At 40.3% G+C, this 17,597-nt stretch overlaps 1 protein-coding gene across 6 annotated transcripts in view; it reads right to left on the bottom strand.

Annotated features, from left to right (window-relative positions):
• Positions 1–15,018: 15,018 nt before the first annotated feature.
• The window catches only part of KIDINS220 (kinase D interacting substrate 220), an 87,272-nt gene continuing 84,693 nt past the window's right edge, over positions 15,019–17,597 (bottom strand). For all 6 annotated transcript variants that reach the window (XM_065890728.1, XM_065890730.1, XM_065890732.1 and 3 more), the window contains one exon: positions 15,019–16,281. In XM_065890728.1, coding sequence (XP_065746800.1) covers positions 15,019–16,281 — 1,263 coding nt within the window. The remainder of the gene's footprint in view (positions 16,282–17,597) is intronic.

Below are 17,597 nucleotides of genomic sequence, written 5' to 3'. Positions count from 1 at the left end.
TAATTGTTGCAGTTTTTGCCAATCAGTTTGGGGTGATTCCTTACACAGCAATGGATAACATGAACATGATCTGAAGAGGTGAAATGTCACACAGTCTAAGAATTATAATCTCCACATTTTTTTTTGGTATAACCTCCTTAAAGGATTTTGAAAAACCATCTCTGCGCTCACACAGTTTTTAGTTGTCACTTAAATTTTTGTAATAAGTTTGCAAAATAAATTCTCACACAAATTCATTGCAGTATTCTCTTAAGTGTGTCTCCTGGAGTATCGGTGCAATTTGATAGCTGTGATTAACCATATTTAAAATACAAGAACCATTTCTTCTTTAGAAGTCAAAAATTTCACAGTTTCTTTTTCTCCCTGAACTAGTATTTCTATCTACTTCTCCCACAAAATTTTGTTCTAATGTAATATATGTTTGCATTTAAAAATCATTTATTACCATATTATGCCTTTCTGCAAAAGAACATATATATTGAAATTATAAACATTTTTGTTTCCAGTTATCACAAATCCTTCTTCATGTTTAAATCCTTTTAACATTTTTATAAACATTAAGATAATGTTTTACAGGAAATACATTTCTTAATGATATTTTCAATTATTTTAGGTATCCGTGGATGAATGTTACTTTTGTATAGAACGAGCCAGAGTTCAGCATGAATTTTAATCCTGGTATTTTTGTTTGAATAGCTTTAAGTGCCAGGAAACCTCACTCACACAAAGAAGTAGATGGAATTGGAAGCTGTTTTGATAGAACGTCATTCTTTCATAACTTCTTCCAAGTTATATGCTAGAAACTATGTAGCAATTCATTATCAAACTTTATTTTTAGTATTCTACCCCGTGACAACTCAATTACATCTAGCTTCCATTTTATTGGTAGCAAAGAACTGGGAATCACTGGGCTTGAACATTTCCCCAAAGATGATCTAGGGAACAAAAGGAGGAGGGGGTTTAGATGGCCTTGGAAGACTTTCAGCCAACCTCCCATTTTTCATCCCACTTTCACCTCTGCCTCCAGGGGGCGTCCCTGGGCTCCCAGAGCCTTTCAGGGCGTTTGAGGGCCCCACACATCACGTCTCTTCTCTTTAGGGGCCTGTTGGCAGGCACCCAGGATATAGATTGTTTCTCTGATAAGTCTCACCCCCCTGGCCTTTCTGGATTACAATATTTGTTGAAACTTCTCCCCTGCTGTCATCTTCCTTCCTGAGCTCTTTGACCTTACAGGTTGATACGTCAGGATGGAGAAGAAAGAGATGCGTGTGTTCATTCTCCCATTCCTGACTGGTAGTGAAGTAACTAGTAAACAGAAAGCGCGAGTACTTAGACTTAACCAAATGAGTGTCTTCGCTCTGAAGACCAGCCTCGGGTGGCTCTCCTCCTCTGGAATCATTTAAACAGGAACCCCATCGTTTTTTTTTTAATGTGCTCAATGGTGGATTTGCTTTACTGATATTTCCAGAAGTCCTTTGGAGGAAAGGGCCTTAATTAAGCAAGGCCCTTTACAGGATGGAATACTGTCCTACACATTGCTTGGGGTAAAAAGGATTTGGGGTGGGATATATTTGGAAGAGATTGCACATCATTTTCTTTTCTTGGAGTTTCAAAATATACATGGAAAGCTCTAAGAAACTGTATAACAAAAAAACCTAGAGACTGTCATACAGAATGAAGTAAGTCAGAAAAACAAATATCGTATATTAACGCATATATGTGGAATCTAGAAAAATGGTACAGATGAACCTGTTTGCAAGGCAGAAATAGAGACACAGATGTAGAGAACAAATGTCTGGACACCAAGGGGGGGAAGGCAGGGTGGGGGTGGGGTGGGGGGATGAACTGGGATTGGGATTGACATGTAGAAACTAATATGTATAAAATGGATAACTAATAAGAACCTGCTGTATAAAATTAAATTAAATTTTTAAAAAAACTATTTGATTGGACTTACTAAACTTATTGGACCAAATATCCAGTTTTTCGTGTAATATCTGCCAACATCCTCACCTAACCAGCCTTCCACAAACATCCCAAGGGAAAGGCTGAACTAAGTGATACATCTGGTAACCGATTTTGGCCAGACACTGTTTCTCAGAAAGCCCCCTTTCAACTGGATCCTGGATGTGGTGAGGCCGCAGGCCCTGTGCAACTCTCTGCTTTGTGGGCACCCTATGGACCGTCAGCACACGTGTGTGACGAGCTGGATGGACTCTTGACCCCCGGGTTTGAACGTTCCACAGATGGCTGAGGGACAAAGCAACGGGCCTTTTATTTGTGACTTTGACATGTGCACTTTTGGGGATATTGGGAATGTTGTAATTTTCCAGTGCAAACTTTGACACTTTGTTTCTGGGTCACAGAGAAAACACCACCTTTCATCGCCAATTACTGTTTTCCTCAAATCCATGCTATTTTTGTCCAGTTTCCTTTGAAAGACCAGAACAAATGCTAAGCCTTTGATTTCTCCACTTGTCATTCGAATTCATGGTACAGATTTTAAAGTCTTACCTTGTGTTCAAGTTGTCTTTCAGAATACGTGACTGGCTCCCCGAAGTTACTTCTTTCGCCAGCCCTTGTCACACTGCTGTAGTCACGGCTCTTACCTTTTTCATGATCGTGTAAGTGACTGACGCTTACTTGGCTAGTCATCAATATCTTCTATACATTGTTTAATTTTCAAGGCCACAGTCTCACTTTTGATGTCATTTCATTCCAATCAAATCGCTCTTTGTCTATTGAAATTTTACATGAAAATTTGACTTCACATAATCTTTGATAGTCTTTGCTCCAAATAGTGGTAATTCCTTTTAAGCCAGTGCATAATAATACATTCTTCTATTTTTTTCAAGGCTGCTAGAACAAGATTAATTTAGACAATGTTGAGATTAATGCTGCTGCAAGTCAAAACAAGTTGCAACACGCTGGAAAACACTCTGAGTCCCATTTTTAATTTACAAATTAAGGGTGTTAAGACTTGAATCTTTTAAGGTCTCTTTGGAGAGCTCTATGCTCCTGTATGTTGCTAAAGCTCGACTCTTGGGCTTCCATAAGTTATGCAATAACATTCTTAATCGCTTATCATTCATTAGATTTTTCTAAAATTCTTGAGATTCAATTATCTTTCAACTTATTGCAGCTCTTTCAGTAATAAATTCCGTTAACTTGCTAACCACCAAGTTCAAGTTTGACCTTTGGCCCAGTGCCTTGCGGTGGCTGCGTGCACGAAGGTACAAGTGGACGCTCCCTTGGGTTGCAATAAGCTTTAAAGGATACCCCAGACAATTACACTTCAATAGAAGATATTGTGCCAAGAAAGTACAGCATGTGAGGAAGAAAAGGGCACGCGCCTGAGCACGGGAGGAAGTGAGGACAAACTCACAAAAATAAGGACCGTCTGTGAAGCTAGTTTCCTGAAGATCCTTGTAGTATTCAGGAAAAACAAGGTAAACGGACAACTTTAGCTTAGAAATCGATTTGCACAGGAATAAACTGGGACCATACTTTGAAGGGCCTTGAATGTCCATCCAAGATTACTAGAGTTGGATACTTTGAATGACGGGGGAGTCATCGCCACTAATGAGCCGGAGGTGAACTCTGCGTTTCAGAGGCCCCACTGGCATTCGTGGGCAGGAATGGAGAGGGGAGAGGGGAGAGGCAGGCGACGGTGGTGGCTAGATTCAAGGTGGAGGGACCCTAAGGGGATGATCTGGAGAGACACTACGGAGAGGAGCTAAGAGCCCGGTGACTGACGGGGCGAGGGGATGGGAGAGAGAGAGGAAGTGAAGATTGACTCAGTTTCTGAGCCTGAGTAACGGAGATAATTATGGCGCCAGTGACAAGGAGGCAACCGCAGCGGGAGAGCTGGTCTGGGGGACAGCTTTGAGCTCTGTTTTAGGCAAGCTGTACGTGAGGCGACGGCCAACATCTGGGTGGGAACTTTCAGCTGGCGCCGGAGGAGAGGGAGGTCGGAATCTAGGCCTTGCTGAGTACGTGCACGTTCTCCCCGTCACCCCATCAGGGTGCCAGGGCCTCCATCACAGCTGTTTTCTCCTTGCATCATCCCAAAATAAAAGGTCCCGATTTTAGTCTGTTTCCAAATGACAGTCTCTTGTGTTCACTCACTCCCGGCTCCTGATACCTTGGTTAAGGTTTCACGATTGCTGCAGCAGTCCAGACATAGAGGTAGCCCCGGGGAGGTTTAGAGAGATGATAAACCAAAAGAGTCTTTTCTTTCTGCACTTTTCTTCTGATGGCAGAAACACGTGTCTTTAAAAATAACTCAAATCCAGAAATTTGTAATAAAAACTCCAAACCCTTGCACATGTACAACAGGAGACATGTAACGCTTATTCATACAAACCTTGCAATAAAAACTGGAAACAACCCAATATCCAATAAGGTAAATAGATACGTTATACATGTTTATATAACAGAATACTCTTCTGCAGTGGAAAGTTAATGAATGGCAACTATGTACATCACCAGGGATAAACCACACAGACAGCATTTAATGAAAGAAGCAAGTCAAGGATAGACACTAACAGTATGATTTTATTGATATGAGCTCAAAACCAGGTAAAATTGTTCAAGGATACATACGTACATAAGTGGCAAAAGCATAAAGGTAAGCAAGGAAATGATTATCACAAAGGCAAGAGAGTGGTATTTGAGGGGTACTTCGAGAAGAGACACACACGGGAGACTTCTAAGGTGAGGTCATGGGGTGGAGCCCCCAGGGATTAGTGCCCTGATAAAAGTCACGGGAGAGCTCACTTCCTCCCCTAACCCTGCTCTCTGCCACACCACGACACAAGGAGCAGTCAGCAGTCTGTAACTTGGAAGAGGGTTCTCACCAGAACCCAGCCGTGCTGGCATCCTGATCTTGGACTTCCAAACCCCAGAACAATGAGACATAAATTTCTGTTATTTATAAGCCTATGGTAAGTCTATGTTTGTTCGTTACAGAAGCCTGAGCTAAGACAAAGATAAAATGAAGCTAAAAGTGGGGTGAAAGCAAAGCACCCTATGTAGCACCAAAATATTTGTAATGATACGACCACTGTATAATTTCCTCATCTGTAAACTTGAGGGGCTGGACTAATCGACCAGAAAGACTTCTCACTCTACGTGCTCATGTTCATCCCTTCAATATCACCTAAATGGCTGCAAACCGAGTTCACATACATCACTGGAGGGGCAAAAAGGCATAGCTGGGGATACACTAACTCAGTGTTAGTTAGACCTGGCTTCAAATTTCTGCTCTAACCCATAATGGCTGTGAGCCACTGGGCAAGGTTTTTCACTTCTCTCAGCTTTAGTCCCCCATTTGTAAGATAGGAAAAGTATCTGCTTCTCAATATTATTGCAAAGATTAGGGAGCTAGTGACTAACATATAACAGGTAGTGGGGAAGTAGTACCCATTATCAAGGGAGGAAGCCCTCTTTCCTCCATCACATACTTTTTTTTTTTTTTTGCGGTACGCGGGCCTCTCACTGTTGTGGCCTCTCCCGTTGCGGAGCACAGGCTCCGGACACGAAGGCTCAGCGGTCACGGCTCACGGGCCCAGCCGCTCCGTGGCATGTGGGATCTTCCCCGGACCGGGGCACGAACCCGTGTCCCCTGCATCGGCAGGCAGACTCTCAACCACTGTGCCACCAGGGAAGCTCCATCATGTACTTTTAATAGATGAAGAAACTAGCTGACAAGTACATGGCCATCGGATAGACAGCAGAGCCAGGCCGTCCATAACTCCAGCCTTGTGACTCACTTCTGTGTTCTTTCACGTGTGATGTATTGGCCAACCGACCCACCATTTCAGTGATGGGTCAAATCAGCTATCTGGCAAGGTCACATTTAAATACACACATGCACGGGCACACGCGCACACACACACATGCACGCACGCACACACACACACACACACACACACACACACACACACACCTTCCCCAGCACCAGTTTAAACACGCTGCAATGGTTATGTTTATACCAGATGGACAGAGCTCAGTTCAGGAGATCTGGTCAGTGAGGACAACAGAGCCAGACAGAGGGTTCGTTTCAAGATACACAAGGATTTAAATAAAGGCCCAGATGGCCTGCAGATCTGGACTCCTTTACTGCGTGGCACTGCGGCTGCAGGGTTCACGGGGAGAGGACGGAAGAAGGAGATAGAGCTTCCGTGGGAAAACCCAGGACACATTCTCAGAGCCTGAAGACTCAGATGTGTTTAATACTCTCCACTAACATTTTCTACAACAATGGAATATGGAAAACAGAAGCACCACAGACCCACGTAGGACAGAGTGATGGGTACTGGCAGAAATGAAGTCGGCACCGTGTTGGAAAAATTATCAGATTTGGAGTCAAAAAACCAGGGTTGGTGTCTTTGTTCTGTTTACTAGCCGAGTGACCTTGGGGGTGGGAGGGAAAGAGGGCTCTCAAACTCCCAAATCTTCAGTTTTCTCAAAATTAAGATAATGACAATAATAGCAATAGTTTAGGGAACGGCTACAAAAACCTAACGCATTGTTGTCATGTCAAAGTTAAACGTCTGCGTCTCAGTCTCCTTATCTGTAAACTAGGGACAATGATAGCACTTACGTTATAGGCTTGTTAGGATTTAATAAGTTAATCCGTGGGAAGTGCTTATAACAGTGTCCAGCTCAAGTAAGCACGCAAATTATTAGGTAGATGATTATATTAAACTAAACTGTCACCTACCACCATCTCAATCCACTGTCTATCCACTGTTCCAGACGTGTCTATTGGTTTCTTGCCTTTAGTGACTAGTTGTCATTATGAAAGACAAAGAGTTCCATTTTGCCTATTTTCTTTTCTTCTTAGGAGACAGTGACCAAAATCATTAAAAATAAAAACCTCTACTGCAATAATGATTTTTTAAATAGACATATATTACTTATCTATTAACATTATTAAGCATTAATACTATTTAATAATAGAATATAAAGAAAAATACATATAGTGGTATTTAAGATTGTAATCTAACACAGAATACTGACAATAGAATAGACATATAGAAGGGCAAGTGTTTGTATACGAAAGCCATATAACAATAAGACTGCAAGTAAAATGTATATATCCAACACTATGTACAAACTTTAATGTAATGGTCTAATTCATGAATAATAATGGGATAAAGGATGTTAAACACAAAAAGTAGATTTTTAACCAAAAATTGAACATCATTCCAAAATAACTAGTAGGAACAAAGATGTTTGATGTTTAAAAAAATGATTTTTCCCTATAAATACTGTTTACATGGATATAGATTTTTTTTAAAGACTTTTATCTTTCTTAAACCCCAAACCCTGGCTTAAAACAAGTAAAAGACAATGGTGATGGTACAGCGAATAAAGCTATAATTAAAGTGCATCCTGGAAAAAAATGTAAGAATTGACTTTAGCTAAAGTCCCCAATTAGCTAAAGAACAATGAAGATAACTGTAATATAAAGAGAGGGCATTCTGGAACCCCACTGCCTGGGCTTGAATCCTGGCTCTGCCACTTAGTAGCTGTGTGACCATGGGAAATTACCTAATCTCTCTGTCTCTCAGTTTCTCATTCGTAAACTGAGGATAGTAGCAATTAAGTCATGACGCTGTTGTGAAGAGTAAATTAGTTAATAGGTGTAGAGATCTTGGGAAAATGTCAGACACATTATGTGTTCAATAAACGTAAACTTCTAAATTATAACAAATGCATAACGATACTTTAAATATCCCAAATGAATATAGAATAATAACTGATAAAACAAACATTCAACACAAAATGTTGACTTCGGGGGGTCAGTTGAACATAAATCAGCACTAGTCCATTACTATTGCTAAAGATCACAACTCAACGTGACCACGGCATATATGATATTAAAGTAGCATCACGTTTCATCAATCCAAGCAAGACTCCATCAACCGCAGGATCTGTCGTTACTTTAGGAAACATTGAGGGGGAAATGCTGCCGTTGATGCTGTGGCTTATATTTCAGAAAAGTCAAAGTGTGAAAAAACGTGCACCTTGGAATTGATGAGATACCAGTGGGAAAAAAACTGGAAAGTGGTCAACAGCGTTAGATTGCAGACGGGTTTGTTTAAACAAAATGGTAGACATACAGTCTAATTTTCCCGTTGCCTTCTAGGGGTGGGAGCTGCATTTCCTGGACAGGAGTGGCCACAAACGTAAGTTTAGCTTCTCTTCAACTACCAGCTCCTGCACTGGGGGCAGGAGCCTCCCAGGGACCACGTCCTGCCCGGCTGCCAGGTACGAGGAGGAGGAACCGGGAGCCCCTGCGTTGCTCTAGGAGGCAGAAAGCTGAAAGAGTTGGTGGCGACGGAAGGTCTGTACTTACCACCAGATCCCAAGAGTCAGGGAGTCTGGGTGGCCTGAGTCTTTGGATTACTAAAAGGGTTCTAGAGAAGTTGTGAAACTTTATTCTTTTCCCCATTCCCAACCTTGCTTAATTCTTCCTGCAACCCGCCCCATATTAGAAATTTGCGAAGTTTCTGGGGACGTAAGGAAAGAACTGGCTGATTGAAAACTACCTAACCCTAAAATCCTCAAACTCTTCCAGGTTAGGTGTTATTTTAACAGACTTCCCTACCAGAATGAAAAGCAAAATTTTAAAGAGATGTCTTCAAAAAACACTGCTACTACAGTTGAAAACAAGATGCGTCACAGTGTTGTCTTCCGTAGATCATCCATGTCAAGTACCTAAGTGGCCAGGTGCCTATGAACTTCAAAAATGTTTGCTCTTCCTCCAGGGAATGCAGTTCACCGAATTCCCCAGCCTCCCTTGCCCCTCAGCACGACCAGGGGACTTAGGAAGGCCGATGGGATGGGCAGACACCACTTCCCACGCATGGTCCTCCACCCTCTCTCCTCCCCTGCACATCGACACAACACAGAAGATGGGGCAGAGGACTCTGAAGCCTTGGAGGCTGGTGGAGCCACAGAATGAAGGAATCTGGGTCCCTGAATCTTTGTCAACTTAGGTAACACTGAACTGTTACAGGAACAAGAAATAAACTTCAAATGTGTTAAGTCAATGAGATTTTGAGGTTGTTGTTTAGCCTACCTTAATAAAGAAATTTTCAATGAACCCACGATGGCCCACTCGTGTATAAAAGTCAGTATAGAATCCCAGTATAACACATGAATTCTAGTTCAAATTTATCAGAGTGGTCAACCTGAGATAAGGAATGAGAGACAGCAATGAGAGCTGGTCAATGAAAATAATAACTAAAAAAAAAAAAGGTTGGAAAGCTGAGCTAGAGAAAGGGTAAACCTACGTATCAGATGTGGGGGGATGGTCCTGATGTTAAATACCCTCACTATAATCATTTATCCCCATTTGGGCTCAGAGCAAACATGCTCACCACGGCTAAGTTACACCTAAAAATATTTTCAATATTCTTAAGTTAAATGTAGGATTGAACCATTTTAATTTGATTCTATATTAATTTATAAGATGGGCATCTCCACAAAGGACTAAACAAAGGGCTTAAGGCACACAGGCGGTTTTAAAATACATCCATGTAGAACAGATAGCCTAGCACTTTAAAGTGACAGCACTTAGCAAGATGGGCTGTGGATGTTCCTCCCTGAGAGTTTTTAACAAAGCATGGTGTTATGTCCTGAAAGATTCCCAGAGTCATAAGCTGAAAAGCTTATAGGGCCAGACAGGTAGCAGGTGGCTATAAAGTGATAGGGAAGGGCGGGGCCTGTAAGGAACTACAGACACACACACAGTATGAAGGCATTCAGCATTTTTACAGTGTGTGGGCAGACTCTCCTAGTTTAGGTATACCTTATTCACTCATCAAGTACTGACTGTCCACTGGCTATCCGAAATCCAGGATTTGGCCCTTCTTGAGGTTTCTTTCCCATCCTAATGCTCTGAAGAGTGTTTTATGGTAAAATGGATGAATACATGACAACCGATACAAAACTTAAGACACAAAAAGAGAGAAAAGAACCCAGGTAAAAGATAGAGGGAAAAAAACACAAAGAACTCAAGAAGCAAATAAATTCTTTAAAAATAAAGAGAGTTAAATTCGCATTAAGTATAACAATATACAGTCTACAAATTCTCAGAAACACAGCTAAAAAGTGCAAGTGTCAGGAACTACGGTAATTTGAAAATAACAATCTAAATTTTTATTAGACATTTGACCAAGAAGATGCTATAAGATATGAAATGTCAGGTTATGTAGAGTTTATTTACATGCGTTTTGCTATACATTTGGGCTTCTATCTAAAATTTTACAAAAGGAACACTTCATTAAAATGAATTCAAATTTTACAACTACTTGGAACAAAGAAAACTGGCCGAGGTGAACAAGTCTCTCTTCTTCAGTCGACTGGATAGCAGGCTTACTGAGTGGCAGATAGAATCTTCATTACCCCCTTGTGTCTGGTGAGGAAGCCAGCAACTGGGAGAAGGTAACCGAATTGTGAGGAGGAATGGTCTATGGGCAGGGTACTAAGATCTAGAGCCCTTCTCGCCTTGAAAGGAAATGAGGTAAATAAGTATGAAATATATGTTAAAATTAGAAGATAGTGGCTAATCAAGACAATCTTAATTATTTCAAACAACTCCTTAATTTGAATAATGTGAAGCATGTAGTTCTATACTCTTTTTTAAAGTAAAATTTCATTTATTCAAGTTCTAATAATTGTTTGATAGATCGTTTTGTGCTTTGTTAAATCCCGGCAAAAACTAAGGGCTTGTAATATATATCACTGGTGTAAATAACCCTCCACCAATCACATTCAGCCCAGGAGATTAAGGACCTAAGCGTACTCTTCGTAAACAGATGACTGTTGGTTATCCTGTATAGGCATTGTCAGAATATTCTGTGGACTTTAAAACAGTCCCACTGCCTTTCTTGTACAGTATTGCTGTAATTCACACTTCTGGCCAATTTTGGTTGGTCCTCACTCCAGTTAGGTCAAATCACTGGCATTTTTATTGACTTTTAAGGAATCATCCTACTAACAGTCTGGAAAGAATTGCTCTTCCTTCTGAACTGGTCCTTTTATTCTTACAAATTCTTTGTTTTCTTAATGCCTCACTGTAACTGGAAACTCAGGAAAGAGCTCACCACACAGCCAGCCAGGCCTATCCAAAGAGTCTTCTGCTCCAAGTGCTGGGAAGCCCCTTTAGGAAACCTCTCACCCACAGACCTGGGCACAGCAGACTTGGTGTTAACCAAGGTGGTGCTTTACCAGTGATTTTACTTAAAAAGCTTTGACCATGTAGGTGACAGTGGTTGATTTCTAGCAACTGTTTTAGATATTTCTTACTTAACTCTATTTCTTAAAGTGGTGAGAATGTAAATTCTCTAACTGGTGAGAACTGTTTCAACGGCAGCTTAAAACTAATTACTTTGAAAACTAAGTTTTTACATACCTTAGCTTAAACTGGATCCCTCTGAAGATCTATCTATCTCAAGGGCAGCATTTTCTTCCTAGGCATGAAAGGGTTTAAAATATGTAAGGTTTTAAATTCTCTTTCTAGTTAATCAGTCTCAACCAAGGATTCCCAACCTTTCTCAAGTGACGAGCCATTACATTAAAAGACCATCCAAGTGCAGGCTCTCAGTTACAGATCAATTTCTTTCTATTTTTCAATTCATCTGCATAATTATAGTCTATGCTCAGAATTCTGAGGTAGGGAAGGGTAAGGGGCATCACAACCTGGAAATTAAAAAGGCAGTCGTTCCAGACAGCCCACCCAGGCTGGTCCAGCCCCACCCCTACCCAAAGCAAAAAAGGCTCCCCGGCTGTTCGGCTGTTTCTTCCCTTCTGCCAAGTGTCAGCACGGTTCTAGAAGGGCAGGAGGCGAAGGAGCCTAGATGTTCAGTGTCAAGTGTTTGTCAAAGAAGTTGATTTCATTGCTCCTTCCCATTTACCTGCTTCTTTCCCTCAATGTCACTCATTCGTAGAGAGCACAGTGCCCTCTGGTTCTCTTTTCCTGGTAGTTACGCTGATTTACTCAAGGGTTAACCAGGAATTCAGGGATTTTTAAGCTCTAAATAGGCTGATACCTCTAAATAGGCTGAGAATTCCTGGTACAGCCAAAATCTATGTAGTTTTAAAACCTTTTAAATTTAGTATTTTAGCCAGAAGGATAAAGGATGTAATTTCATTCGAAAATATTTTCTAATGGTTAGTATTTGTAAGAAAAAAAATCCTGATTACAAGTATATTTCACTCAGAACTATAACATGCAAGTGATCCAAAGAGTCCACAATTTAAGACGAAGAATTTTAGCAAGTAAGTTTCTAAAATTATTTGGCTAGGCAATTAAAATTATTCTGATTGCTACAGAAAACTCAAATAAATAAAAATAAAAGACAAAAACAAGTTTTCCTGTTAATATTGAAAATGTTGGTTATTATGAATTTTACATTTCTCTAAATTTGACAGCTGATCCTTAAATGCTCAGCATCCTGAAAGTTATATCAGTTGAGAGAGAGAGCAACAGCTTGTCTTCTAGTCTCTCCTACTGAAAGGCTGTCCTCGTAGGTACCACTCCATACGTCCACGGTGAATGGATCTGGCTTACGTTATGGTACATGAACAGAACTATCGGCGGCTTAAAGTAAAGGCAAAACGGTTTATAAAACATGGCAAGACTCTGAGGCAGAAGCTAAGGGACTAGCAAATTTAGAGCACCAATTCTCTTTTCCGTCATTTGTCACCCAGCTTAAAGCAGAGTTTTGCGTATGTGAGAGTTAGGCTGAGCTATGGATTATAAATAGATACATAGATACGCACGCACATAGACACACAGATTCAAAGGGATGATGGTGTGACTCAATAGCCCATCTGGCTTGTCAATTTCTAAAACACTATGAAAAAGCAAACTTTTCCAGAATGTTCATACAACAATCAAATTGATACCCTCCCAGGATCTGGAAAGCCTACTTCTTGTAGCTACAGAAATGCACGGTACAGAGCTGTGCCGTGGGCCCTAATGCTTCACAAAGGCACCATTCAGGCACTGAGCCACGCTGTCTCGGAAAGACTAGAGAGAGCAGCTCAGAACACTCCTGCAGCTGCACGACCGCTACATGCACCTGAACGTCTTTGATGAACTTCAGACCTCTGACAAAACAAACACACAAATTACTTTTTTATTTTTAATTGAATTGTGACTCATCGCCACTACAGTGAATAAAAATTCATGACTCAGAATAGCATGCAACTTTTTTTATTGTTTTCTAAATCTATCTGTACACTTAATACTCTGGTATTAACTTTACAAACAGAATAAAGAATACACTACAGTGATATTAAGCTGCATCTACTCACCTGAAAAGGAACAAAGTATCGCCCCTGAAATAATTACTAATTACACAGTACTGCAGACTAATAAACACCGTAAGTACTAAAATGTTAACATTTCAACGTACAATGTCAACAACATCCTGCCTTCTTTTTTAATTGGTTAAAACATTTGTTAAGGTCATGCAAAATAAACACTTTATGAAAATGTTAGATTACACTCAAACATCAAGGCAATGAAACCCAAAAGAGCAACTTTTTAATGCAACGACTGGTCAAGTAGATAAACTATTCAGCATATTAAAAATCCAGTAAGTGAAAAACATCAAAAATGTAAACACTAAACTTAGGTAACTGCTCCTCTATGATCTCACCACCTACAACCTTATCTGTGACTGAAGATATGCTACCAAAATTGTTCTACATGAGTAAGCTATGTTAAAATGACCCCAAAAAATGTCAATACATGATGCCAGGGTAAATTTCTAGTCCACACAATATTTAAATGTGATCATTCTCTTAACTCTGCTAACAGTAAACGAAAAGTCACACCCAGATTTATCTTCTTTTTACTCTTGCTTTGTTACATGTTTTTAAACTTTTGTCTACAAGTATTTCTTAGGAACCTCCCCCAGAATTAACATGCTGATTTAGGAACTGGTGAAGCAGATAAACCTTGCCCTGGTATAGAAGGCAGTGATTTCGGTTTCCCTAACTAAATATTTCCTTGTCACTTGTCAACTGTCACTGACCCTTCTGCTATAGTTATGTCCTCAGTCTCCCATTCCATGAAGATTTTTAGTGCCTACTATTATCCATGTCTCCCTGATTCTCCCAGAGAAAGAATTCATTTTTTTCCTCTCATCGCTCGGCTCACTAAGGAAAGCTGAGCACACGATTTAAAGGAGCTACAGAGTAGACCAGGGCGGGTTCTCGGGCAGGTGGATGGTGCTTGAAGCCAGGTCTGGGATCTGGAGAGAAGAGCATCCAGGTCATAGGAAGGTGATCGGCCCCTCTCCGTGGGCCACTCTCCTAGCAGCTCACAATGACCCAGTTACTGGGGCTCTACTTTGGGCACTGTGGACTCACATTCTTACCCATTTTTAAAGCCCTCTTTATATTTTCTACTTAAAATTTAAAAACTCTTTGATAAGCAATTTGTCTATTATACAGAACACCGGATTGCAACTTACAGAGCATTAACCTTTAGTCTCTAGGCTATTCCATAAGCTGTAAGTTCTTATGTTTCACCCCTTAAGAGCAAAATGTGCTTCTGGTTCATTTAACATCATGTCTTCCCTCAAATATTTAATGAATGAATGTTCTACGAGAGGGGTCTCTAGCTTTGAATTTCTGTTGGCGAATTAAGCCCTTTATATTTAATAAACTATTTCTGACCTATCTTTATACTCAGATCTTGTCTTGCAGTTATATGCCAACGAAAGGTGCAATAACAATATTGGGTTTTTAAGCTGCTAAGTACAAAGACAACGGGGGCTGACAGATGGACCAGGCTATCTTATACTTCCCTCTGCCGTACAGTGTATGTCTCTTTTACCAAAGACCTTCTCATCCGTTAATTGTGAGAGAAATGTACAGGTGGTGTGCGTGGATGGATTCACCATGAAACTCAGGTCAGTCTTGTCACAGGGATTACAGTAACACTATTCTGCTTTTGCTTGTTTTTCTTAAAGTTGCTTGTTTTTCTTAAAGAATGCTTTCTCTTTCTTCTCCAAAGCCTGTACTATCAGAAGAGGCTACTGCGTGCAGCTCTGAAGAATCTTTCGAGAGCCTCATATAACTTGAACGCTGGCTTCTCTTATGCGTCATGCTTTTTAGATTTTCATTCTGAATGGCAGTTGAGTGGGAACTGGAACCAGACCTCAAGATGACTTGGGGCGTCTCCCTAAGCCCCTCCATTTCATCAGCATTCTGGTTGGCTCTATTGGCCGGAGCACTGTTGTTGTTCAGAGTCACAGTGCTGGGTGTGCGATTCAGATTGTAGGCTTTGTGGCACGCTGGCCAGTTTTCTTCAGGGCTGCTGGCTATCAAGCTGCATTCAGAAGGGCTTTTCTTGTCTTCTGAACAAATGGACATCCGAGCTACAAGTGGGTCTTGCAGGCCACTCAAGCTATGTGGTATTCCCCGTTTTCCACTGTGGCTGTCATCTTCGAGCTCTATGAGATTTGCCTTTTCGAGCTGGGAGTCATCAGCTGCTTCATTGTGAAGGGAGTGATTGGGAGAGCTCTCATTGGATCTCACTCCCGAATCAGATGAGTCCTTTTTGTCAAGGAGGGCGTCTGATAAATACTCTTTTGCCTTAATGAAGGTTCTAATAGGCTCCGCACTGTGTTCTGGAGACTTCAACACTCTCTCTACTTTCCCTTCAGCTTTTTTGTCTCTGTCGTCTTTGAGCAGTGGAGTATTGTCTGATTCTTCTGTCCCAGACTCATCTTCATCACTTGGAAGTTTCTGATAGCGCAGCCCACCTCCCTTCAGCTTCAGATCTGTCTGGAAGAGACTTGACCTTTCTGAGGACTTCTTGCTTGGGAGAAGCTTGCTGCCTGACTGATCAGATTTTTCGTCCTCTTCAGTGATAGGATCCAGGGGTGAGGCATCGTTAGTGGAAACTCCTGATGAGGAATAATCTATAACATCTCCCCTCTTCATTAAAAATGACTTCCTTCCGTCATCTGGCTTTGGTTCACTATCCCTCCCTTTCTCTGGTTCTAGATTAGAGTGAATGGAGCCCCCGGATGAACTCTGACCCATATAGTATGTGCTGTGTGGAGAAGACCTGCCACTCATTGTTGTGGAACCCGTGCCCCCTTCTAACTGCGACATCTGGGCAATATATTCTCTATAGGCATCTCTATACTCAGCCTGCACCTTATCAGTAAGCTTTGAAATCTCAATACTGGAATCCTGGGAAGTGAGACTCGATAGACTTGGGGTTCTGCGAGTTTGTGACTGTGAAGACAAAAAAATAATAATAATTTAAGAATTCAAATAAACCCAAAAAAGCCACAATAAACATCAGCTTAGGAAATTTTATATATATATATATATATATATATATATATATATATATATATATATATATATATATATAAAAATACATAAATATATAAATATATATATATGGACAATAAGAATTTTTAAAGTCCTTAAAATACCAAATTCTTTTAGAAGAATTCTGCATAACACAGTTTAACAACAGCTGTGAACTTATGAATAATTTTACTGTTATTAGAAAGCTTTATACAAATTTTAAAAAAATTAGTTTATTGTTAATATTTAAAAGTATAATTTAAGGTTATATTAACAAATAACCTTAGGACTTGTTTTTATCATTTCAAACTTTTAAATTTATTTACGGCAAAAGTCACCTTCATGGATAAAATATAAAAGTTCCCCTTAGAAAAGAGAAAGAAGATGAGAGTTAAGATCTATCTCAAAAACAAAATACTCAAGTCTTTAAATGTATGTTAAACAGAACCTTTCTCAACTTGCACGACATGAAGTTTCTGTCAAATTCCAATTCAGTGAAAAAAAAATGTACTCAAATGCAAAAAAAAAGAGAAAAGAACAGATTTTAAAAGGAAAAGTATAAAGTGCAATGGAAAAGATTAGAAGATAAATACAGGATCCAAATGAACAAAAATGGAAGCCTTGAGGTCAACACTCAGGTCCAAGTAAACAGAAATAAAATATTTTTAAAAGTCTGATTTCCAATGTGAAGTTTTAGGACGAGAATTGCTTCAGACCCCAGAAAAGGTTAATAACATGAGGAATAAAAAGTAAAGATTAGGAAAAAGAGGAAGGAAATGGAAGAAAAAGAATCAAGGAAGTTTAAGAAAGGGCAAGAGCAAAGGTTGAAACGAAGCAGAAATAAGGCAGAGTCTTCCTGCCACCGGGAGAAAATGACCCAGCTCCCTGAGAAGGTTCCCTGAGACCCAGTTCGGGACAGTGCCGCCCTCACTCTCAAATGCAGTATGTGGACCCCTTCTCAGGGGATCCACGAGGTCTAAACTATTTTCTTAGGAATATGAAGATGACCTTTGCCTTTCCACTCTCATTCTCACAATAGTGTACAGTGGAGTCTCCAGAGGTTGGTTCACGTGTGACCTCCCAGGAGATTCAACGCAGAAGCAGATATAGGAAGCTAGCTGTCTTCTACAAAGGCAGGCATTAAAGAGATTTGTAACACAGTATCATTTTCAGTAAATATGTTTTGTTTTGGAAAATAGTCATTTTTCATAAAACTGTTACTTATGTTAACATAT

Source organism: Phocoena phocoena, chromosome 14 (assembly GCF_963924675.1).
Source record: "Phocoena phocoena chromosome 14, mPhoPho1.1, whole genome shotgun sequence".
NCBI classification, from domain to species: domain Eukaryota; kingdom Metazoa; phylum Chordata; class Mammalia; order Artiodactyla; family Phocoenidae; genus Phocoena; species Phocoena phocoena.
The sequence above is the reverse complement of the archived record's forward strand: the minus strand, read 5'-3'. Positions and strand labels throughout refer to the sequence as shown.